General features: G+C 36.2%; 1 protein-coding gene across 2 annotated transcripts; it reads right to left on the reverse strand.

The window, feature by feature from the left end:
* Nucleotides 1–2,885: 2,885 nt before the first annotated feature.
* LOC132610939 (BTB/POZ domain-containing protein At5g48800-like) lies at nucleotides 2,886–6,398 on the reverse strand. 2 transcript variants are annotated; one of them, XM_060325347.1, is made up of 4 exons: nucleotides 5,951–6,398; nucleotides 5,784–5,869; nucleotides 4,172–5,323; nucleotides 2,886–3,572 (listed from the first exon to the last, which is right to left on the reverse strand). In XM_060325347.1, the coding sequence occupies exons 1-4, from the start codon at nucleotides 6,135–6,137 to the stop codon at nucleotides 3,054–3,056; spliced, it is 1,944 nt and encodes a 647-aa protein (XP_060181330.1). In that variant the 5' UTR covers nucleotides 6,138–6,398; the 3' UTR covers nucleotides 2,886–3,053. The 2 variants fall into 2 exon arrangements, with proteins under 2 accessions (XP_060181330.1, XP_060181331.1); XM_060325348.1 differs by having other exon boundaries at nucleotides 5,784–5,850; nucleotides 5,951–6,396.
* Between the last annotated feature and the right edge of the window lie 20,815 nt (nucleotides 6,399–27,213).

A 27,213-nucleotide genomic window follows, 5' to 3' on the forward strand; every position in this document is an offset into this window, starting at 1 on the left:
ACCAAATCTATCCACCTTATCATTTAAACATCTTTCCACGAAGCACTCTCTATCATACTTGATCCCTAAAAATTGTTCCTTTTGATTCAACGTCATCGCAACTACTCAAAATCGTCATCAATTACCTAAATTGGATAAAAAACATAAACCACCTAGTCTATATCCACGAAGAGCACATCAATTTTATTCTTCAATAAAACTCTCGACTCTCAAATGCAGACTAAACAAAAACACAAACAATCTCCCAAAGTTTCTTGTTCAGAGAAACTCAGAACTTTTTCTAGCAAAACATGAAATTCACCTCAAAAATGCAATACATACATACATATATATATATATATATATATATATATATATATATATATATAGAGAGAGAGAGAGAGAGAGAGAGAGAGAGAGAGAGAGAGAGAGAGAGCAGCTTGGGGTCGTCCAATGAATTGACAGAAAACCCCTTTGAGTTTCTACACTTTATTTTGCTTTACGCCCATTGCACTTATGGGTACCGTTGGCCTTTCACATTGAGACCTCTTTAGTTCTCCCTGTATTTCACTTGTTTACACATTACTGGTCTTAAGTGTACATGCGTATCACGTGAATCAATAAATAATTTAAATAAGATGAATACATTTTTCTTTAAAATATCATTCAAATGCATTCTCGAGGTAGAATATTTAAAAACAATATCTAGTCAAAGTAAGTTCACAATTTTTAGAAGTGAGTAAAAAGAATAAGTAGTTCGTCATATTTGGGCTACATAAATTTATAATTATTTCAAAGTTTCAAATATTAAAGATTAATTGTCATTACAATTTTACATATATGATTATAGCTTAATTTATTGGGAAAATAACATTGTATGACAAGTTGAAGAAAATATTTACCCGGATTAGCCCATGTTTATTGTTTAACCCACTCTAGCCGTTGTTTTTACATGTAGCGCCGTCGCCGACGCCGCTTAGGGAAGGTGTGTCGTCGTCGGCAGGTAGGGACCTGTTGCCGCCGCCGTCGCCAGTGGTTGCGCCGACGATGCAGATCTAGGGTTTCACCCTTCATAAAGTCTGTTGTCGTCGCCGTCGCAACCACCGGCGACGGCAACAGTAACAAGATCTAGGGTTTCGTTAAATTTTGTTGTTATCGCAGTCACCGTCGCCTGTGCCTGCGCCAAAGGACCAGATCTTGGGTTTCGGTAAGTGTTTTATATATCTCTTATACACTATTATACACTTTTATACGGTAGAAATGTGTATAAACACCCCTTATACATTATGTAGAAACCTCTCTCATGTATAAACACCTCTTGTATAAGTTTGTATAATATCATATATTAGTCTTATACACTTTTATACAAGACTTATATATATTATCTACAGTAGGTGTATAAAGTTTTATATTGTTGTATAATGTAGTATACCGTCAAAAAGTGGCTATGCGAATGTAATTTAAAAATATGGCTACGCAAATGTAATTTTGTATGTTGGATTGTACATTACTGAAATTTCCCCTAATTTATTTCCTAAGGATATAAATATGGTAAATAAGAAATAGATTATATAAGGTAAAATGTTAATTAGTTTAAAATTTATTAGGTTTAGAAGATTTTTTTGTTTTTATGAAAATAGAATCACCCACCAAACAGTTCGACCCCAATACCATAGCATATTACAGCACCGAAATTCAATTTCATCCTTAACATCATCCATTGTAATTTTGACATTAAGGCTTGCTTCAACAGTGTTATCCAGATCAACGCCATCAGCAATTCGGTGAATTAATAGAAATAAGGGTTCAACTGAGGGCAGAACCCTATATTTCAGGTTGACCTGTTGCTTCCTCTTAAGGCCTATACTTGTAAATAATCGTCGTCTTAATGTTCAGAATACAAAGCTTAAGGGAAAATAGTTCCTAAAAAATCATGCAAACTGTAGCCTTTCTGATTGGAGTTCATCCTTCGAGGGAAATAAGTCAATGAATAATCCTGGAAAGCTTCACTTTGCTCATCGAAACGCACCTCTCAAGTCGACAGCTGGCGTGACTCCAAACCATCTTAGACATGGTAAACACCCCAGCAGGTTTCAGAACTCACCATGGTATGGTGCGAGTTATGAGAAGGACGATTTTAAGGAGAACAGAAATGGACATGAAAATTTCTCTGAGCAATCTATGGATGATTCATCCTTTGATAGTACATTTATGCACTCTAAAATATATTACTACAGCAGCAGTAGTTATTGTCCCACATCGCGAGTAGTCAACTACCATCATCGATATACGATAAGTTCCAACCAAGTTGACCTGAAATCTTGTTTGTGAAAGCCGGATGGTGAATGAGGGCGGCTCAATCTAAGGGTGATTTTTGGCATGCCAATTGTTACTAAACCGTGAAAGAGTTACTTCCAAGTTAATTTTGACGAAAAGAATATTACCATTGAGGTTCTAAGAATATTACCAGAGAAATCACTCCAAGTTAATTTGAAGAAAGGAATAAATAAATAAAAAAAGAAGGAAAATGAGAAACAATTTGATGAAAGAGGGAGCAAAAATATGGACTCAAAGGTTCAGTGTCATCATGGACTTGTTAATTTTTGAGAGGGGAAAAGAGTCGATGAACCACTGGGAAATCTGATCTTCATACATGTAGGAATAAACAAACTTCCATGCTTCCTTTTATTAGGAGCTATGAAAATGATTTGCTGATAGTGAAAAAAGCAAGAAACAGAAAGATATTCAACAACAAAAACAAGTGTATTTGTCATATGGCTATGTCAGGCATGTGGAGTTTTTTTTTCGTATAAGGTGCTATATTTGTCCTATTTTGTAAATGACATTTATCAATGGGTATAACTGCAACATCCGTCTGGATATCATATTTATCAAAACTCAAAAAAAAAAAAAAAATACTTTAGTTCATTGACAAAGGCAAAATCTCACATGCTAAAGCATATCTCTAGAGCTCATATACAAGACAACAGAGATTACAAGTACAATTTGCAGTTACTTACTAGGAGCTGCCAAAACCTATTCAAGTATTTTTATGTAACAGGAAAGTTTGCCAGTCATGTTCTTTCTGTAAGCTTAGAATCAGTAACTTGGGATCTCTTTGAGGGAGAACTTGATTCCCTGGAAGAACTATGTCCAAAGATGTTCAACTTGCCAATCGCTTTTGTGAAGGAATTCATGAATCTCCGGGAGTTAGATTTTTCCATATTTTTCTTCATACAAACATGATCTTTCTCCAGGTCATTCAATCTCATCCTAATTCGTGCTAGTTCAAGTTTTAGTTCCCTGTTTTCTCGTCTTAGAGAAGCATAATTATCCCTGGGAGACATAGCTGCACTTAGAGCACCACTATTGATCCTCCACGATTGGTGCATTGGCTTATGATCATCATCAGGATAAGAACAAAATAAGGCATTTCGAAGCCTCATTTGCTCGTAATAAAGAACCTGTACAATTGATTGGAGTGGGAGGCGTTCATTTTGTGCAGCTTGTGCTCCAGCTTCTTGTGTTAGCTTCTGAAAGTCAATCAGCTTGCATAGTCTCCTCCTATCTGGATCTGATAAGCCTTGATGAGCCTGAATTTTCCATGGATGTACATCGATGATCAGTCAAAAGTAATAACTTAAGGAAGCTCTACTACTGGATTAGATATATGGACTTATTAGGTTAGAATATTCTATTAAAGGAAAAATCATGAACTCAATATGCATAGAAAGCAGGGATAGTTACATTTTTGGACCATTCAAAAGAACAATAGCCAGCAAATGTATAAGTTTTGTATACCAAGTATAAATATACATATAATATACATACTGCATCCTCAAAATATCATAAATATACATAGAATGTACACAATCAGTACATCGATTCAGTATATTTGGCTAGCACCCGTAATTAATTTCGGCCAACGGGCCAAAAATGAAAAAAGACCCTTTAAAGTACTTAATCCCCTTCATAAAAAGGTAGCGTATTCGTTTAAGTCATTAGCAAACAGATCAGTAAGAAACAATACAACATTCTAATTTGGAACCATACCCATTTAAGTCATTATAAAATGGTTAGTTTTCAAAGAAACAAGAACCATAATTTTTCTGCTGCCATTAAATTTTAAAACAGGTACTAAAACCAATAAAGTTTTCTCAGAAGCACATTTCAAGAAATTTGATGTACATACTTTGAGGTAGACATCAGTTGCTCGGTAAAGTCCATCATGGGTGGTACGAGCATGTGCTGGTAAACTTTCGGCAATTGCAATGAACTTGTTCAGCTTTAGGTTAGCATCAGGTGCAATTTCAGCCAGGTAACTGTCCACCAGTTTAGCGACTTTGAATAATGCAGTTTGGGATGGCGAAGTAAGAGGGCTATCAGACTCAAATACTGAGACATTATCCATGTCTTCGTCACTATCTTCCAGCTGAGAAAAATTAACCAAGATCCTATGCACTGTGTCAATATCGAATAATGTGTCACCAGCATTACGAAAAGAAGGAATCAGAAGATCATCCAGAGTAGCTATGTCTAATTGAGATCCTATTCGCCTCTCAAGATCAAGTCTACAAGCAACCGTGCAGTCAAGCATCACAGCACTTCTCAACAGCCCGAAAAGAAAGGTTATTGGAACAACCAATTTCTCAACGGGCATAAGGCTAACAATGGTCTCGACCACGACTTTTTCATGGCCATTATTTGAACCAGAAACCACATCAGCTTTGGACTTCTTTGTCAACTCCTTCTGGGCGTAGTTAACTAGTGATGCTGCAATACTTTCAGGCCTAACACCGCGACATTTCATTGCTGTTATGACTCGTTGGTACAAGTCGATACGAAGAACTGACAAATCCTCTATCCACCAGTCTCCTTCACACTTAGCTTGGCGGTTCATATGGAGTCTACCAGAACTACTATATTCCAAGCGCGAGAAACTTGAAGCAATTTGCTCCACACAAGCTTTAGAGGCTATAGCATCGATACATCGGGTAACTATTTTCAGCTCATCAGCCAAAGGGAGTAGATTTTCGCATTGTTTTAGGACTTCAACACAGATTTCAAGATTCTTGGTTACAACAACCTCAAGATATTCTTCAGCTCGGGAACCGAGGTTGTTCTTTGAATACTCATCAGTCATCTCAAGATAATCAGATACACAACAAAGCTGAGCAACATTTGCAGGTGTAATCTCAAAGTTAACACCATAGCAAAATTTGGCTGCAAGCTCAAATGATTCAGGTCCACCTGGTAGGCTAAGTAGCTCAATTCTTGAAATATCAGAATCCCTGTGCCCTGCTACAAGCTTCCGAATTCTCCCACTCCTCGACACAAGAGGAAACTGCATCACATGTCTCTATGTTAGGAGCTTACAACTATAAGGGGTTGTATGGTTGCTGAGTAGAGTTATGAGGGTATTAGTAATGCAGGGTGTAGTTATGCAAGGTTTAGTTATTCGTGTATTAGTTACTCCATCTTTTATCCTGCATAACAATGCTACAAAACATGGTACAAGTTATACAAGATTTATTTTAATACATGAATAAATCACCTCCTAACCAGAAACCAAACGACCCCTAACAGCATGGCTTCTGTACCACAGGAAGCTTTGAATCAGTTTAGTGAGGAAAGGGAATAGTATGAATCACCTTCCAAAAAGAAATCTTTTCTACCTTGTTTTTCATTCTTATAAGTTGTGAATTACTCCACAAAATCTATCACTAGCAAGACAGTGAACAGCTACAAACAAGACTCACAGAGGAATAGTAGTTATTAGGAGAATAGAGAATTGAAAGAATTACCTTATGCAATGAAAATATGCCACCATCTACAACTATTGATATATCACTTGGAACGTCTCGAAACGCCCTACACCAGATCAAATTGGCTGATTAGCAATAAGACATGAACATGTTATTCTAGCCATGTTACACAGATAAAGCAAAAAAAAAAACTATTTAACACAAACCATTCATTATAACGTTGATGCCGCGAACACTTGGCGATAGGCAGCTGGGAGTGGTGTTTCTCCATGGCCACAATGAAGAAAAAAGACAGAGGAAAAACTGAGAGTTTGAGAAAAAGAGAAGAAAGAAGGTGAAGGTTGTTAAAGAAGGCAAGCAATGAGGAGGGGACAAAGACACAGTGGAAAACATTGATGTTGGTCTACTTCTTTGGCCATTTTTGCGTTAAACTGTTTGTGCTCAAATCATAGTTTACACTTGTCCAAAGTAATGGGCCTCTCTTGTGGGTCATGTCCTTGATAGTATCAATAATAAAAAAAACAAAATACCCCATTAACTCTCTTTGTACCATTTATATATTCTTACTGCTGTAGCATGAAGTAATACATCTGATTGTGCAGAAAAAAGAAGTAGTTTATCAACTTTGTTTCAGTGGAAACAGAGAAAGTGAAGAAAACACTCAGCTAAAGATGAGGAGAAAGAGAACAAAGGGAAAAAAAGCGGGAAGTAAAAGGTCGTTATTTGACATATTTTACTCTTTGTCCCTTAACTTTCATCATTGCTGCTTTCTCCTTTTGACATTTCAATTCAAAAATACTATTCACTGTTCGAAATTCACCTCGTGCTCTCAATTTTAGTTCTCAAAACTCGAACGTGAGGATTTCGCATAATAATGAAATAATTCTACTATTCTACCAAACTTATGTTATGCTGAAAAGATAATGGTCAAAAACACACCTGAGCTATCTTTTTTTTTTTGTGACTTTCACACTGCAACTATCAATTATTCTTTTTTTCTATTTGAACTATCACCATCTATGTATTAACACACCTATGGTTATAGTTCTGGTAGGAAAAGGGAATAACGAATAATTGACCTTGTCAACTTCGCGAACAGCTGATTATTGGGGTATGAAACTCGCAAAACAATGATAATTCAGGTTTTTTTTTTACCATTAACTCAAGAAAGAAAGCATTGTATTAGATAAGAGGGGAAGCTAGGTGGTAACATCTCCCACCTTCAACCATAAGGTTGTGACTTCGCATCATTAAGAGCGCAAAAGGTGGAGCTCCTAGGGAGGAGTAAAAAAAAAATGTATTAAGTGTTTTTCTTTTTTGGCTGTTCATATAGTCAAAATATGATAATAGGTGCAAGTGTTATGATAATTCAATGTCTTCTCTTTGCAGATAAAAACAAGCTATGACAAAAATTGTGATCCATGAACTGGATAACTAGCCAAAAGTCCATAGTTAAAAGAAAAAAAAGAATATTGTTAACTATCTATAATTTATTTAAGTTAATTTTTGAAGATTTCGTCTGAGAGTCAAAGCTTAGAAAAGCGAACAAATCTTGACAATACAAAATCTAGCTGTACGAAAATAACTCCCTACCACCCAAAGGAAAAAAAAAAAAAACGAAGCCAGTGGCTGTGTACTGTAAATACGAATAATTGGGAGCAAATTATTGAAAGGAGAAAAAAAAACACGTTCATAATATTGGACAACGGTTGAGACTATTGGAATATTTATTACTACAACACAACACAAGCTAAAATGATCAAACGGGATGGCATTTGCTCCAGTAATCTGCTTGATTTTGACTTCTCAATTGCATATCACAATCTCACTTAGTGGGGTATTCTAGTTACGCCCAACTTTGGGGTCTTTTTTTCTTATTATTGTTATTATTAGTACTATTATTACCTTGGTAATTCAAGAAAAATAGAATAAAAACATCAGGGGTGGGGCTAGATAAAATGAGCGGAGGCACGAGTGGTATGGTGTCCTAATCAATCAGACAACTTTTTCACTTTGTTAGCTATATTTTTCTTCAGAAGCTCTTTTTTATACATAATGTTAGTTGTTTATAAACGCACACACAAATATACATAGTTGACAAGTAATAATATGATAAAATTGTATCGTCCCACCAAGACTCACAATTAGTAACTCCCTCCGTCTCATTTTATGTGAGGTTGTTTGAGTATTGGATACGTAGTTTAAGAGGAAAAAAAAAAGCCTTCTGAAATTTTCGGTCTAAAACAAGTCATAACTTTTTTTGTAGCTATAACTCATGAAAGGTAAGATGAGAAATTAAAGTAAGATTGTTGCTAAATATAAAAAAATGTCAATTCTTGTGAAACTAACTAAAAATGAAAAAGTGTCACGTAAATCGGGACAGAGAAAATAGCTCCTAATTCAAACCAATACAAATTATTTATTCAAGTTGTTTCTTCTCTGATTAATGATATTTCTGCTGCAAAAAAGTTTAAAGTAAGCATTTAAGAAAATAAGCTCTAGACAAACAAAAGTTTGTAAATTCACTTAGAGAAAAGATTTCAGGGCTATGGTACACTATCAATTTTATTGAGTTCTTAACTTAAATTGACTAATTGATTTACTTGAATTATTAGCTAACCTGATTAATTTAACTCATAAAAATCTTTTAATTTCAAATTATTCTAACGCCTATATTTTTATGAAATTAATATTAATAATAATGCATGTATAATTCCGGTAAAAAAAAAAATAAGCAAGACGATCAGGTAATGCCTATCCCACTCACAATTTATTCCCAGCTTAGGTTCCAGAATTTTCCCTTTTCAATTTTATAGCAATCAAAATTTGCCTTTTCCAAGTTCAATTGAAGATGACATGGTATTGGTTAACGAGATGCGCGGTGGAGTAAATGATAGACTAGAGGTTTGGAGACATACCTTAGAGTCTAAAGGTATCATGTTGAGCAGGACTAAAATAAAGTACATGGAATGCAAGCTTCGTGACGCATTGTATGAGGCGGATGTGAAAGTGAAGACCAATATGCTAGTTGTCCCCAGAGAGAAAGTGGCATTTTCCATTACCCTAACATGTTGCGCCGATTCCGGTATGTTATCTATTCATTTTCCATTTCATTTCTGGTTTAAATTTCTCTTAAATATTTGAGGTCAATTTCGTGTTTTGCTAGAACAAGTTCCTGAATTTCTCTTAACAAGAAACTTTGGGAGATCGTTTATGTTTTTGTTTAGTTTGCATTTGAGAATCGAGGGATTTATTGAAGTATAAAATTGATGTGATCTTCGTGGATATAGACTAGGTGGGTCATCTTTTTTATCCAAGTTAGGTAATTGATGACTATTTTGAGTAGCCGCAATGGCGTTGAATCAAAAGGAACGATTTTTAGCTGGGATGGAGTACAATAGAGAGTGTTTCATGCAATGGTGTTTAAATGGTAAGGTGGATGGATTTGGTGATGAAAAAGGAGAGCTTTATAATCATAAAGGTGGAAAGACAGATAAGGGTTTTGATGATATCGCTAATTTGTTGCCTCCGGATCCCTTTAATATGGAAATTAGTACCAAAAGCAAAGGTGTCGCAGTTATCACAAGTTTCTTAGAGGATTTGGAGAAGGATTTAGGTTTTAGGGTTTCAAGAGTGGACGATCGATTGTTTGGGGAACTTGATTTTGGCATGAGTGGCACAATCAAAATCCATCAGGATGCGGGGGTCCAGTTGATTGATAAAAATCATGAGCTGTTGGGGATGAATTTCAAAGAGGGGTTGGACGGTGGCCATGATCTAATAGATGGGAAGACGGATTGTGATATGGATTAAGGTGATCATTCGGATGCGCTGTTGTTGGCCTTTGGTTATTCAAGGTCAGGGGACCTTCTTATAATTGAAAGCATATGATGTGATGTTGGTCAAGGAGATCCACTTTTATGGTAAAGTATTCATATAGATCATCCATTTTGTACAAAGATCACAAATGATATTCTTATAAAGTCGACAAATAGGGCTCAAGGCCATCTTTATTTTCTCAGTCTCTTTCATTGCTCAAAGATCACTGATGTTGGTTTGATGTATGTACTTAAGAGGAATCTCAGCCTGGAAAAGGTCAGTTATTCTCTTGTGTTGCTTGCGTAGCTAAATTTTGTCATTATGTCTTATGGTTTTGTTCAATCTTGTATCTCATCAGATGTGATATGTAGTATTGACAATAGTTGGCAATACTATATTTGACACTTAAAGAAACACCCCAAACCCTGCATTGTGGGATTCTACTGGGTATGTTGTTGTTGTACACCTAAAAAAAACACAAGATTTAACAAAACCATTAAGACATAATGACAAAATTTAGCTATGTATGCAACATATGAGAATAATTGACCTTTTCCAGGCTGGGATTCCTCTCAAGTACATAATGACAATTATTCTCTTGTGTTGCTTGCGTAGCTAAATTTTGTCATTATGTCTTGATGGTTTTGCTCGATCTTGTAACTCATCAGATGTAATATGTAGTATTGACAGTAGTTGGCAATACTACATTTTACACCTCAAGAAACACAAGATTTAACAAACCCATCAAGACATAATGACAAAATTTAGCTACACATGCAACACAAGAGAATAATTGACCTTTTCCACGCTAAGATTCCTCTTAAGTACATGCATCAAACCAACATTAGTGATCTTTGAGAAGTGAAAGATTTTGGAAAAATCAAGATGGCCTTGAGACCTATTTGTCAACTTTATAAGAATATCATCTGTGATCTTAGTACAAAATAAATGATCTATATGAATATTTTTCCATAAAAGTTGGATCTCCTTGAAGAATATCACGTAAAGATTTGCACACGCTTTCAATTGCAAGAAAGTCCCCCAACCTTAAATAACCAAGGTCCAGTAACAGCGCATCCAAATGATCACCTCCATCCATATCACAATTCGTCTTTCCATCCATCAGATCATGACCACCGTCCAATCAGTCTTTCAAATTCACCTCGAATAGCTCACGATTTCCATCAATTTATGGGAAACCCGCATCCTAGTGAATTCTATTATGTTAGTCATGAAAAAATCAAGTTCTCCAAATAATCGATCGTCCACTCCTTAAACCTCAGCCTCGTCTACCTCAAACCCTAATCTTTCTCCAAATCCTCAAAGAAACCTATAATAGCTGTGACACTTTTGCCTTTGGTACTAATTACCATATTAAAGGGATCCAGAGGCAACAAATCAATGATATCATCAGAACTCTTACCTATCTTTCCACCTTTATGGTCATAAAGCTTCCCTTTTTCATCACTAAATCCACCCACCCTATCATTTAAACATCTTTCCACAAAACACTCTCTATCGAACTCGATCCCGGCTAAAAATCATTCCTTTTGATTCAACGCCATCCGACTACTCCAAATCGTCATCAACTACCTAAAATGGATAAAAAAGATAACCCACCTAATCTATATCCACGAAGAGCACACCAATTTATTCTTCAATAAAACCCTCGATTCTCAAATGCAGACTAACCAAAAACACAAACGATCTCCTAAAGTTTCTTGTTAAGAGAAATTCAGGAAGTTGTTTAGCAAAATAGGAAATTAACCTCAAATATTTCAGAGAAATTCAAACCAAAAAACGAAATGGAAAATGGATGGATAACATACCGAGATCGGCACAAAATGCTAGGGCAATGGAAAACGCAATACATCTATATTTTGCTACATATATAGAAGAGGCTAAGGAGAGGAGCTTAGGGTTAGGAGGGCGTTCTCGAAATTTATCATTAGGTTAAATCTGTCATTTTCCAACAATTTGATTTTCCACACACTCAAGTTTCCAGCATTCTTGAAACACTGTGACTTCTTTCAGCAAACTAGGCCATACTTCAGGTATGCATTCACGCGCTACATTTGCAGCCATTTTGAAACCATTAGTTCCCTAAGTACGGGGCCCACTGAATTTTTCATTTCTATTTATTTGTAGCTTATTAGTGCAACTATTTTCTGGTGTAAAAATTGAAAGCAAATTAAAGTATTAACAAAACAAAAAAAGGATATGGGAAATTTGTAAATTTTAGCCTTACAAACATGAAGAGATTGTATTTATATGTGTTGGGAAAAATCTTCAACTGTGTCAGGAATATTCTTTCTGTGTATTTTATCCGTATAGGTTTTAGTTGAGAGATAAAATCTTCAACTGCGTTTTGTACTATTTTGATTTGATGTATGAACATTTCTATTACCATGTCCACCTCAAAATAGGAAATATGAATGAAGTCTCAAAATAGGAAATATGAATGAAGTCTAACTACATGTTTTTTAGCTTAGTTAAAAGAACAACCCCTGAGATATGCTCTTAGTATGAAAGTTTATAGATTAATTGGTTACCAACAGACTTGCAAAAGTGTAGGAAATTGTGGCTATACCCTCTCTTCAATTTGATAGATACATGCAAATGTAAACTAACATAGAGCAGGTAGAATATATAAAACATCAACTTCCTATGTCAAAGAGGCTCTTGTGATATCTGATCCACTTCTTTTGCCTTTTTCTTCCGAATTCATTTAGGGAGTTAGAAAAGAACTTAGAGGAATTGAATGTCATGACCCAAATCCCCTAGTGGGCAAACCATCTACTTAACCAACCATCCAAAACATTATCAAATTACTTAGCCAAATTTAAAGCATTCAAGGATATAACAAGTATAAATATATCCAAAAGTACAGTCATGCCATAATTAAATAAAACCTGCGGAAGTCTAACTATTACAACCCCAAAATCCGAAAGTCATCGTACAAGGACTCTAACATAACTGTCTAAGAAAGAACCATTGTCTAAAAATAACATAAATGTCTGAAATGAAACAGACATCTAAAATAGGAAAGATCTTCGGGCGACCTGGCATGGATAATATCTCACCCTCAAATCTATCGGAAACTAGCCCCAAGCTAAATATGAGGCGTCGTAGAAGTCACTGGATCACAATCTACACTCAAACGAATACAGCAAGATAGTATCAGTACAATACTATTTACCGGTAGATATCATAAGCCGACTAAGATTAGTATCACGTGTATATACAATCACAAAATCAATAAAATAGACAGATAGGCACAACAACACATAATCCCAAGAACTATCAACAGAAATCATCCAACACCGAAATATCAGCCAGCACAAGAATAAGGTAAATCTATACAAATGGAAATCACTAAGAGTAACTCAACCCACGTAATCACCAAACACAATCGTAAATCACAAATTATCTCAACTCTGTCACATATCCGTACACACATGCTAAATGGTAGTGTTTGACCCATTAGCCATGACCTGCAGGGGACCCATGGTGTCCATGTACCCTCGTTTCAGAATCTTACCTTGGATCACGAGCCTTTAACTTAGGCCACATTCTCACCCCCTTTCAAATGTGCCTTTTCAAATTTATATATCTTTCTCATCACAATGTATTTCCGTTCCACAATCAATAAGGAATGTGAACAATCAAGAATCAATATCAGGGAACACAAGTCGCCATATCACAAGTCATATCAAGAGTCAAAAATCAATTCATGAATAATCATGAATAAGGGATTACTCCAAGTCAACAAGAAGAGTATATATGAACTCCTTCTTTATCATTTCATATCAATTCATCATATAATTAATCAATCTATATCAAACTATAGGAATTATCAACCACACTTTATGTCTGAAGCCCTAATCGTGTTTCTCCTATCAATTTCGTATAACGTACAATCAACTAATCAAAGTCTAACTCTAGTAGACCGTAACTTACCTCAAAGCAGAACTGGAACAATGTAATCACTCCGCGATAGAGCTATATAAGTATTCAAATCATCTACTCAAACAATACAACACTTTGGGGAAAAGAACCCAACTACTTCTACCCCTTTCAAATGGGTGAACTCTCACTAAGCGTTATTTCATCGTAATATCAACCCCACTAATCATGTCTATCCGTTCATGGGTTTTCTAATCGTTCCAACCCTTTTTCAAGCAATTTTTATGCCAAAGTCATCATGTTTATGAAACCCTAGGTCTCAATCAACAAGTCCCACCATTAATAGACAAGTTCTCATCCTATAAAGCAAATAATATATACTCCTGGATGATTAAACAACAATAAAATCAACAATCCATTCATCAATCAAGGGTTTTCTTAAGTTCTAAGGTTTTAGCCATTTCATCCACCACTAATGGGCCTTTAACTACTCATGGAATCTGTCATAATGATGGAATTAACAAAGTCAAGGGTTGAGACTTACCTTTCAATAATACTTTAGCCTTAACCTTAAATTTTCGCCACAGCAGTTCTTGGAAATAGTTTTGGTGTTATATGGGGAATGGGTTCGGAATAAAGAATATAAAACACAGATTCTGCCTCCCGTCGACTGCTGCAGCGCTCTCGCTATAGCAGGAAAGCTCCTGCTATGGCGGACCTCATTAAAGTTCCACCTCCCAGCGGCGATGACCCCCTACCGTTACGAGGGACCCGCTGCCGCGGTCCCACACCTGCTGCAGTGGTCTATTTTGACTAGTAGCTCGGGTTTTTGTACTAGTTTTCATCCAAAAATCCCATCAACAATCCAAGGCCCTATAGACGCAAACAAAACATGCACATACACATAAAATCATGCTATGGATTCACCCGCCGCCTCAAAATTCTCAACGAAAGTCTAATTTTTCTAAGTCATCCCCCATAACGATCTAGCGGGTCGTTACATCAAAAAACTTCATTCTACTTTATAGTTAGACTTCAAATAAGAGAGATTTAAAAGGTTCATATAAATAGTCTTTCTTACCATCATTTCTCAGCTTTTAACTGTTTCAGAAAAAGTAAACTCCTTCAAATTCTTCGGCTTTTAAGTTTTAAGTGCTCTAATACAATGTAATTATTTAAGAAGTATTTCTTATTAGCAAATGTTGGATCTACTGATACTTTTCAATATTTAACAATACACAAAGATAGATTAGAAGCACAAGTTTTTTTAAAATAATGGAGTAATAAATAAAAAAAATTCATGTTGGGCCCGTGCTGATGTATATATACGGTTTTATTATTATTATTATTATTATTATTATTATTATTATATATTATTATTAAAGCAAGATGGTATAATAGTAGTTTCAAAGCTATCAAATGCATCAACCAATGAATCTCTTCCCGTGGACCCCATTTCCCAGTGACTCATTTCCTACAGCTGTGGGTCCCGTAATTTTTCAATACTTTGCATCCTTTTTCTGATAGCCACGTGGCTACTTTAATATTCATTTTGTTTTCGAAATTTTAATTTCCGCGCTCCATCAATTTGTAGCTACATTTATTTTTTAGATCTCTCAAATATATCCCAAATAAAAAATGTAGTAGCAGGTAATTTTTAAATATTCAATTCAAAACTTTTAAAACTCAAATTAATTTTATAAATATATGACATAACATATAATGTAATTTGATGAGAGATTAAATTCAACATATATATAAAACAATTCGTACTGTATATGCATATTGGAATAAAATTGACTTTAATATGATTTCACCTAATAACTAGAATAATGATTTTTTACTTCAAATGTAAAAACTCTCCCTCCATTCTATATTATATGATATTTGTTAGTTTGGGCGCACTCCGTAAGAAACTCCCTCACCGTTAGAAGTAAGAGATGTTTTCACTATATTATCCTTGATTAAATAGTACCTATATAATATGATTTCTTGGTTATGTAAAAACACACTTATTTAAATAAGGGTAAATTTAGAAAAGAACAATTTTTACATTTCTTATTATGTAAAAGATCATTTATTTTGACTAAATGGAAAAGCTAAAGATACTACATAATATGAACCAGAGGGAACAAATATAACACTCTGTGTACTTGATAGATTTAGGCTCTTTATAATTATATATGCAAACGTAAATCTTCAAAAAAATAAAAGAGCCTAGATAAAGAGTGAACAAGCTTCACTTGTTAACTACCAAATTTGAGTCGAACCAAGTTATCTTTCGAAACATTCATTTATATTTTAATAGAATTGACTAAAAATGTTGTAAAAAAGTTAATCCAAAGAAGATTAACACATGAAGTATCATAAAATTCTTTGATATTATTACAATGTATAATTTAATTAAGTGAGGAATTTTAACAAAATATCATAAGGTAAACAAAAAGTATATTCTCTGCACATATTTAGGAAATTATATGACTCTTGTATTTTAAAATGATATGGAAGTCTTATACATATATTTTTATATTTTGGAAAAGACTGATACATATTCATTTTTATTTTGTTCCCTACCGAGGATTAATTTCTGTTCCTTACTCCAATTTGGAAATCTCACAATTAGTTAACCGTATAAGGTTTATTTTTAGCAACAACGAAAATCCAAGATGACTAACTAAAGAACTTAGCAACATTACAAGTCTATGACTGTCCTTGTTAATAACAAGGAAAGTACCGATTCCGCATAAATACTTAGAATCGTTCTCTTGACTTCAATAAACATACAATTAAAACTTGTACGAACACAATGAAATAAGCTATAAGAGCATCAAATACACATTTTACACTTTTACTAATGTTTCAGTCTTGACGAGTGGATTTTTACAAAGAATATCTAATTTTTTATCAATTGAGCAATCACATGGCGAGGGAGTCAAAAGCACTGTTCCCTTCATGTTACTATTATTTGTAAAAGATTATTCGAAAAAAGTTAAAATTCTACATATTTAACCTGACACAAACCTTAAAACTTGAATCTATACAGTTTTAAAATTAAATTATATGATAAACTCTTAATCTTAAACTATAAAAACCTAAAATTGCTAATATAAACTTTTAACTTGAGGATATAAATGCTGAAGAAGCCTAAATGGTAAAAGAAACGATCATTCCATTTATAAATATAAAATCCTATTACAAATACATGAAGTTAGACAATGAAGGAAATCTAAACACATTAGCACAAATATCACATTAAACAAGAAATCATCCTCGGTGATGGTGCATGTAACTTGCATGCAGGGGCGGACCCACATAGAGGATAGCAGTGCTCGAGCACCCATTAATCCCGTCTCAAATTGTATATTTCAATATATAAAACTCTGGAAAATGAATATATAGAATTGGTAAGCACCCACTGACAAAAAAAAAAAAACATGCGATTGTGTGATAATTTTTTCTTCTTCTCCATCATTCAAGATATTTTGTGAATTAATATATTCCAGAATATAATGAGCTAAACTTAAATTAAAGTAAAAAAAAAAGTTTTATAAGGTAATTGTTCGCTTTAAAATCGATGAACATAATAAAATAAGAAATTGAAAGATTTCGTTGAAATTGTTCGTTTGGGTGTTGTGGTTCAAACGAGAAAGGCCAAACTCTTTGTTTCCGTGAGGGGAAGGGTTCGATCCTTGTCGAAGTCTTTTTTCCTGAAACTAGTTGTCATGCCCCAACCTTGGTAAGGCGTGACTGGCACTTGGCACCTCACTGGGGCCGAGCGAACCCAGCTATAATTTACACTCTCTAAGTCTCGAATGACAACATAAGACCGAAGAGACTAAATATGAGCATAATATCATGCATACGTATATGTACGATGGGACTACGACGTCAACATATCCACTAACAAAACATAACTAAGTTGTATACAGGAATCTGTCTGCAAAGCCTCTATGAACATAACTGAAGTACATAAGTCGGGACAAGGCCCCTGACATACCCTTAACACAAAATACATATACAACCCAGACTCGGCAATGCTCCAGGAAGAAGTGGAGCCCACCAATCAAAACTAGTACCTGAGAGCAGTCTACTGTGGAAGATCCTCATCCCGTCTGTCTACACCTGCGGGCATGAACGCAGCGTCCACAAGAAAGGACGTCAGTACGAATAATGTACCGAGTATGTAAGGCGGAAATGTAACATAATAAACATATGCTGCAAAGAAGAAGGATACGAATCAACTTGGCACATCTGGCTTACTAATGAGAATCTAGTACGCATATCTCTTTATACTCTCATATCTTTAACTACATCTATGTATCATACTGTGATCCTAATCTGCATATCATCCTGATGCTATCTACCCAACTGATCAGTAGTAACTGCCCGACCGCCCGTAGCACGGTGGTAACTGCCCGTCCGATTATCGCCCGACGGTAGAGCGCAACTGCCCGACTGATCAGTGGTAACTGCCCAACCGGCCGTAGCTCAGTGGTAATAACTGCCCAACCAGCCGTAGCATGGTGGTAAACATATATCTGCCCAACCGGTAGTAGCCCGGTGGCAACATCTGCCCGACTGGTCGTAGACCAGGGGTAATTATAATCGACATCTTAACCAAACTTCTACAAGTAAACTCTATGCACTTCTCATGGTCATCACTTAACCCGTATGGTCTACATAATCACATATAAGCACAGCTCAGGCCATTAGTACTTCTTCCTGTTTGATTACACAATAGCCAAATCCTAAGATACAACATAAACCTCTCTTCGAACATTAAACACCTCATTAGAGATACTCTACTAGCACTCTATTCATGTCCTATAAAACATTCCTTAAGAACCTGTTCCTAAACTCGTTAGGTTATTATTATGGAACCATCATCATGAACACATCTCACCTTGAAGGAACAAAATCATAAGGTGAGATCAATGTCAATGAATAACATCAATAGCCATGAAATAAGTTCAATGATATCACAAGAACATTGGGAACTATAAGCTTTGGTATTTTAGAAATAGGGTTATTGAGGATATCATATATAGGTTCACAACAAAAGGATCATGCCTTAAGAAAGAATAGGGTTTAACCTTAACATACATGGAAACTCACTTCTCGACTTTCCAACTTACTTCATGTCTTGCAAATTACTTAAGATTCATAGTCTCGTAATCTACTTATAAAACAATTCACACTATTGTTAGGCTCATCCTCATACACTCGTCTTAAGCCTTCAATTTAAACTCATTTAGAATCTGCAGAAATTCGGGCAGCATCTCTCCTATTTATATGTCTAGCCCGAAATCACAATACCAACAACAAACAACAACAATACTAATACTAACATCAACAACATCATTATCCTTACCAATATATTTCATAAAACATCCCACACAATGTTTTTCAAATTTCTCAACTAACCAACTTGTAATACGACTATTTAATAACTTTATCTCCGTAAATAAACCTAAATCAATATTAATAAGGGAAGATTCATACCTTATCCTAACTAGAAAAACAATATCTTCAATATTCATCTTGAATCCAAGCCAAGATTTACCGCAATACAATATTGTAACCACAACTATACGCTATCTGAACCTAAATCCTGAGGTTTCACTTGATTTGGGCTAAGATTTTATGGGCGGAAGTTGGGAGAACATTCCAGAGGCTTGGGGATGTTTGTGGAGGGTGTTTGGATGGGGGGGGGGGGGTAAACCCCCTTTTATAAGGTTCTGGAGTCGGTTTTCACCGACTCAAAATTTACCCTTCGCGTTCGCGGCCTTGAGTCGCGTTCGCGAAGGGTAAATCCCTGTTCCTCTTCATGTTCGCGGCCTTTTGGTCGTGTTCGCGTAGGGAAATTTTCTGCTCTGGCAGCCTAACTTGTAACATCCATAACTCTCTACTCCGATATCCTATAGACAAGTAGTTTGTTGCGTTGGAAACTAGACTTTATGAACTTCAATTTAGGCTTTTGATTTGCTTCAAAACTCCTCATATAATAAAAGATATTCTTTCTCCAAATTGGGCCAAAATTGCCCCTCATATTTTCTTCAAAGTTCAAGAAATTTTAATTTCCTTGATTCACTTGTCCTCCAATCCTTCCATGGCTTATTATATGAACTTAAACCCTCACAATCATAAGATAATCTCATATACCTCCTGAAAGGTAGCTCGAATCTCAACATACAAAACTACGGAGTGTAACACTACCGGTTCTTATTTCTCTGTACCCTTGCTTTCTTTCTTGATTTTTTTGATGCACATTTTCTTTTTCATTTTTACCAGCTGATGACTTCTCTTTTTTGTTTTTTCCGCTACTTACTTTACTTTTTTAGTTATACTTTTTTCCTTTCTAATTACTTCGTAAACTTCATCAGGAGAAAAAAAAATTATCACTTGCATCTGTGTTCAAAGCTCAAACCTTGGCCTCTCCTTAACTTGAACACAATAAAATTTTTATGGTCAATTTGCCTTTTTGGACGACCGTCATTTGTCATTAAAGGCAAGCACTCACGACTTTAATATCATGGGTCCGCCACTACTTGTATGTGTGCATACTGTATAATCAAATTACATATAATAAATTTAAGAAAACGGATTAGAAATAGTAGTAATTTGACAATTAGATTATTTTTGGTGCAATCTTTCATTCGTCTAAAATTACATATAGAAAAATCAAAATGATCACTTGATGAAAATAAGGAAAAAACATTTAAGCTTTCTTCAACGGGAATTCATTTCTATTAGAGGAAAGTTGACAAAGGAGTGTACAATTAGGCGTGCTCAAGAAAATTTTAGAAATCAAACCAGAGTAAAAAATTAAATCAAAATAATTTGAAGTTGAACTTCAAATAAATCAAAGGCTTTTAAGTACCACTAGAAAGCTTACATGCACTATGTTGGGTCCGTGCACAACACGGGTTCACCTTACATATAACTAGGTTAAGAGTAGAAAAGGGAAATTAGTGTTTGAGAAGATTGAAATCAAATTACAGATTATATATGGGATTGGATAGGGATAAGTGAGGATAAAGAATCAAATTCAAATCCCTTTAGGAATTGAAAAATGAAGGCTTTTGAACTGTTTATTTACACTGAGTGATACGTAGCAGGTAGATTATTGTTGTTTGTTGAGAATAGCTAATTTCGGTGGAGAGAGAGACGTTTTATGAATCTTTAATTTCTCTGTATTTTTCTTTTATGGAAACGTATGGCGCGAGATATATTGAGCAGTCACCATAAAAATACTGACAGTATAAATATGTGGTTTCCATACCAACCAAATCCTGCCCCCAGGATGTTCTGCAAGATTGGTGGTGGATGACCAACTATTACAAAGATTAAGAGTTGCCCTATGGGCGTTAGATCTCTTAATCTCCAGGAAACCAAACAACCCCCAACTTAGAGTTATGCAGAAACAATTGTATTTCTCTTTGTTTATCTACCTTATTCAGTCCGCTGCATTTCAGAGCCCTATCTTATCCGTTAGGGGGTTGTCCCACACCCCTAGCATTCCTAGGGCCTGTACTAATCTGCTTATATACTGTAAAAGAACTAGTTACATTGACAACTTAATTCTACTTCTTATGCCCTTCGTTTTGTCATAGTATTTCAAATGCATTTATTGTAATAAGGATGTTCTCCTGTGCTCATGGTGATTTTTTATTCTGAGCAATCTCTTTTTCTGTAGTCTCAACAGGTTTTGTTTTTGTCTGCTGCTGATTCCGTTGTCCCTTTGATGTACTTGTTTGCCCTTACCTCTCATTTTGAGCCATTTCAGTAGTTGTTCTTTTCTTAGCCTTTCTAACCGGACCTCATCTCATTGTTGTCTTAAATATTTAGTTACTTTACGCCCGAAGTCTTTGCATCTACTGCATATCACAGGCTTCCATTCAGACTCTACAGTTTGCTCAATTATCCTCCCAAGTTCATTTTCAAATGTTACCTCTATTGGATAAGCATGATTCAATGGCATTTCCACCAACACTCTGGCAAAGGTCAACCTCTTTTTGTATATAGTGGCTTTATTAGCTTTCAGGGGAGTCCCAACCATCCCTGCAATCTTTGTCAATGCAATCTTCCCCCAATATGTGATATCCAACCCAGACATCCGAATCCATATTGGGACTTTATCTGTTATCTCCTTTGTTACATCAATATCTGGCCTCTGTGGTTTCACGACAATTGGATTCCTATCAAACATCTGAACACCTCCTTCCACTTCCTGAAATCTCACCAGAAACACCCCTCTATTGACTTAAGCTACCTTGTCAGTGGTCATCCCCTTCCATATTCGATGGAAATAGCCCTCGTGGGTTTGACCCCAATACATAGCATATAATAGCAGTACTCCAAAATTTAATTTCATCCTTAACATTATCCACTGTAATTTTGACATTAGGGTTTGTTTCTACAGTGTTATCTAAATAAAAGCCATCAGCAAGCAATTAGGGCTGAACTTGCTACTTTACTATACTAATTAGGTGAATTAATAGAAATAAGGTTCAACTGAGGGCAGAACCCTATATTTCAGTACCTGGTTGAGCTGTTGCTCCATCCTATACTTAGTTTTCCCATGATGCTTTACTTGAACTTGGCGGTATAGGTATAGCTTTGCTCGTACTTAATCCTACCGAAGTTGAAGCCGGTGTTACTTTCCTAGACAAATTGAATGGTACAATCCCTTGTAAGGCATTCACGTTCCTGGTTTTGCGCGCATCCCCCGATTATGGGACTGCCTTCCTTGTCATGTTCGTCGACACCCCCTCCTTCCAGTCTTCGTCTTCCTTACTATTTTAGCTAATGTTGAGAGGAATCGTCATTCCTATAGAGAGAAGCCCATTCAATTAGCAAATAAAATCTCATAAACTTTTAAAAAATAGATTAGCTACATTTTGTCATTGTAGCAGCCTCACAAGTACCAAAAATCATAAATTTACAGTGAAAGTGCTTTAATCGTGCGTTTCTACCTTCAAAAGTCGAACGTCTCTCCAAATATCAGGTTACAATGATTTAATACTCTGTAAAAACAACTTCTAAATATATCTTGTTTCTATTGGATTTACGAAACTGGGGGCCATAATAGGCGCAACGCGGCCCATAAAGCAGTGGCATTCCTTGGGCGCCTTGGGTAATCTGACGTGCCAAGAGTTGTCGTAAGCCTGTCAAAGGTTCAAAAACCTGATCTAGGTGCCTTGGCCAACGAGAGGTGCAACTCAAAGTACCTGTTGGAATTTTAGAAAATACTCGAAAAGCGTTCAAGGGAGCAACACACCCAATTTTGTTGGCTAAACAGTCCAAAGATACTCTTAACATGTTGTAATATTGTCCATTTTGGGTCAAGTCAACCCGGTTTTCTCCAAAATGTCTCACATTATTAAGAGTATCCAACAACTTATAAGTAGCTCTTTTTTCTTTTCAGCTACCAATGTGATACTTTGTTCGCACACCCAACAGTCTCCCCCTCGAACTAAGTTCCACATGGCTCATTACTATAATTCACGGGTCAGAGATTCAACATGTCAGTGTGCCACCCACATCATCAGAGTATTTACGGTCACCGAAGCCCAAAGGTTGTGTATGCGTCTTCAAAGCTACGGGTAAAGGTCATAAACCGGCCCATAGACGGGCAAAGGCACTAAGTCGGGCCTCACGCCACACTCCGCCATCTTCATACTCTTCCCGTCAAACCATTGGCTCTGATACCAGCTGTTGGTTATACAGTCCAAAGATACTTTTAACATGTTGTGATGTTGTCCGCTTTTAGACAAGCCTGCACAGTATTCTCTAAAAGACCTCACATCATTAAGAGTATCCAACACCTTATAAGTAGCTCCTTTTTCTTTTCAGCTACCAATGTGGTACTTTGTGCGACTACACTCCCTGTAGCACCAATACATTTTTTCTCCAACTTTATTTTCGTTAGATTCATTTTCATTCTACTCAACTCAGTTCCTACATATTTAAACACTTTTGTTAAGCATGGTGCATTAAAACACAAACTTAATTCACCCAAAGTGTAGTAAAATGCAAAGTGATCACTATCAAAATATAGATATTTATAACCAAATATTTTTACTTCTAAAATGTACTAAAATGCAAAGGGATCACTGGCAAAATGTAGATATTTATAAGGGATTTTTACACTCTATGTAAATTTAGGAAAGTTAATTACCCGATTTAGCCCATATTTCAAAAACTACCCGAGTTAGCCGCTTTCTTCGGCAACACAATCAGCAGCAGCAACAGCAACTACTAATGGTTTATTCTTCCTTATGCAATTTTTTATTCTTTTTATTTTTTAAGTATTTAAATTTTGTTTCACAACTGTAAACACCTCTATACATTAAGTATAAACCCCTTTATGTATAAACACCTCTTGTATAAGTTTGTATAATATTGTATATTAGTGTAAAAGTGTTTTGCACCTCTTGTATAAATTTATATAATCTTGTATACCAGTGTAAAACTGTGTATAAACACCTCTTATACATTATTATACACTTTTATTCAAGGTTGATACATTGTCTACTCCAGGTGTATATTGTTGTATAATGTTGTATATCGTGAAAAAAGTGACTATGCGGGGTGTAATTTTAGTGGGTAAAAAATTATTTGAGGGTAAAATAATTTTGAAGGGTTGGGATGATGCCACGTGGCAGCCGTTAGTCATAAGGGTATAATTGACCCCATAGTATAACTGTAAGGGTATAATTGACCCTAAAATATAACGAAGGGTATAAATAAACTATTTCTCAAAGTTTAGGGGTAATTTTGACCCTTTTCCGTAGAATTAATATGAACTTGTCATGAATGCGCCAAAATAGCAAAAATTCCAATCATTACAATTTAATTCTGTCCATGCATATTCAAGTCAAAATAGTTGCTGCAAAGATTATAAATATATGTAAAAATAGATCAAAAAACGCAAAATTTGGCTTTTGATTCCAATCAGCAGAAAAGTTTTGAAAAGGAAGGGAACAGTGGAACACTATGAAAGAGTTACCCAAAAAGAGTGACGGTGGCCACTTTTGATAATTTTATATGATGATTATCCACCAGCTTCCACCATTAACTTTTGGGAATTCATTCTTTACTTTGAAGAGGGGCCCCATGTGTTCCCATCCCCTCCTAATGTTATCAACTTCTAGAAACTCTTTTAAGAAAAGATTTAAATTATATGCACGTAAAAGATTTAAATTATATACATAAAAAACATTTATATTATTAATATTTTAATTGGATTTAATAAGTTACTTGCTTGACTCTCTAACTTAACAAGTTAGATTGACAACTAACATTTAACATGATTTGATGATGTAAGAAATTTATAAGTAACGTTTAACCGTATACAAAAATTAAGTTCAAATAAAATACTTAAATGCTTATGATATGACAAGTTCCACCACCTCTACTGTTTGTTTTTTCCCAAGTAAAGGACAAAAATTAAAGCACTTGGTTTATATTTATAAATAATCAAGTCAAAGTCCATCATGTTCCTAGTCACTTGAATACAATCAAAACTTCATGGACATAAGCATGCGCTGTAGGACCCAAAAACACACTCCACGGATACAATTTGACATGTTTGATCAGTAACCCCCCTTTCTTCAATTTCTCGACAAAAAATAAATAAGGAATGGTTAGAATATTAATATTGAAGCTCTTATTTCTTTCTTTCTTTTGGGCGGAAAATGACAAATATAATTAACCCCTTACAAGAAATATGTGACTAGCAAAGCTCCTTATATTAAAACTAGAAAAACAAGATTAGATTTTTTGTGGCTATATCGAACTGTATATGATTTGACCCTTAACCATTTGTTTACTCCTTGATAATTGACTGGTGACTGATTATGTGCATTTAGTCTTGTTGGACTAATATGGCTGAAATTTGATTTCCTAAGATTCGTGTGGCTCATTACTAAGATAAGATAATATATATGAGAGAGAACAATATTTTCAAGCTTTAATGGCAACTAATTAAATTTGTATTTCCATCATCTTATGGATTCTATTTGGGATAATTCGATTTGACATGATATAGGACTGTTTACCCCGGAATCGGATAATCAATTAAATTTGTATGCGGGTATAGGATATGGGCTTGGATCTTGATGTATGTTAGATAGAGAAAATGTGTATGCGAAAGCTCTTTAATGAAACGGCTACTGATGACGATTTGTTATGATAGCAATGGGAAACACTTGATGTAAGAAACACAATAATAATGGAAACAAACGGCCTTGGCCGAATCAAATATTGAGAGAGAGATTGGATATGTGAATTCTTCTATTATAAGTGTTCTTGGAAAGTAAAAGGAACCAACCCCCACAAAGGAGGAAGATATGCCCTATTTATAGTGTCACCTCCATGGGTCTCATACAATGGGAAACAATAAAATAATAATAGCAAGGACAGCTCTGCACGGATTTGGTGGGATTAGACTGACGGCGCCGTCTGACACACGCATGGTAGGTAGTTGACTGCGACAGGACGCTACTGGCGCGTGGCCCGCATGCAACGGCCACACGGACCAACGGCTACTCGGACAAACGGCCATGAATGCTCGGGTAACCGGGCTTGGATGCTCGGGTCACCGGGCTTGGCCACTACGACAACGTCGAAGGCAGACCTGTCGATGCCCTTGCCCAGCACCGGCCCAAGCATTGCCCCGGTCAAGGGCGAATAGTATCCCTCACATTCTCATTCCTTCCTCTGGTTCCTCGTTCCACCGGTTCGCCTCATATCCGGTTTCTACCGTATACAGATAGCCCCCACACTTCCTGGATCTCCGATCTGTCGGAGTAACGGGGAGTGGTTAAACTCCCAAACCGGTGGTTCTGTCATCCCGGCGTTACCTTCGTATTTTGGCGGGAACGATTGCGTAACGCATCCCCTTTTATCGACCACGTGTCTCGCCCCTGGTGGTCCACTTCTGTCAACCGCCTTTTTCACGTCATTTCGAGTCGCTTCGTATTAATGATGGGGATACGTGGCGTCGTCTGATTGGTCGTTCTCGGTAACCGTTCCTCTCCTATGCCTATATAAGGCCCTTCACCCCTTCATTTTACCATTTTCCCGCTCTGCATCCTCTCCAACTTCACTTCATTTCTGCGTTTTTCCCATTTGTACCATACTCAATTAACTTCAAACTTGATCTGCTTATTGATTCATTGTTTCATAGTGCGTGCAAAAGAACCGACTTGGTCACCACTGCTGCCGAATATTCTCTGCTCGAGTGTTGCTGTTTTATACTTCACTCCTCCTCGAACCACCAGTTCCTTCGTTTTTCTTAAATTCCTCTCTCGGACCTTCTTTCTTTCCTATTTCCAAGATGTCCGAATCCACTTCCCACGATGCTCCACCGGTGTCGTCCTCGGGGGCCGAGACTGCGTCTCCCGCTAAATTCGAGCCCACGGCTTCGGATGTCATACCGACTAAATTCAACTTCAACAAAGACCTTGAGGTCGAAAAGCCTTCCTCCGTTTCGGACAGAGGATTCGACGTGAGGCGGTATCCCTCATCTATTACCGAGGAGAAGCTCGATACAGTCCGGGCTGATTGCGGGTGGGACACCCGTCCAGTTCGGGTTTTCGCCCCTGGACCAGATGAATCCGTTACTGACCACCGTGAAGGGTTTCTATACGTTTACACATACCCCTTCACGCTCAAACTCGACCCTCCGGTGGATCCAGTCATCCTCGACATGTGCCGGACTTACGGTGTTACATTGGCT

Source organism: Lycium barbarum, chromosome 9, assembly GCF_019175385.1.
Source record: "Lycium barbarum isolate Lr01 chromosome 9, ASM1917538v2, whole genome shotgun sequence".
Lineage (NCBI taxonomy): Eukaryota > Viridiplantae > Streptophyta > Magnoliopsida > Solanales > Solanaceae > Lycium > Lycium barbarum.

What these genes read in the sequence shown, in the direction of transcription:
- LOC132610939 (XM_060325347.1), bottom strand. Translation starts at nt 6,137, where the DNA reads ATGTTTTCCACTGTGTCTTTGTCCCCTCCTCATTGCTTGCCTTCTTTA. An exon ending in CATCAACGTTATAATGAATG is followed by an intron (nt 5,870 to 5,950) that starts GTTTGTGTTAAA and finishes ATTGCTAATCAG; the next exon opens with CCAATTTGATCTGGTGTAGG. An exon ending in CAACTGATGTCTACCTCAAA is followed by an intron (nt 3,573 to 4,171) that starts GTATGTACATCA and finishes TGGAAAATTCAG; the next exon opens with GCTCATCAAGGCTTATCAGA.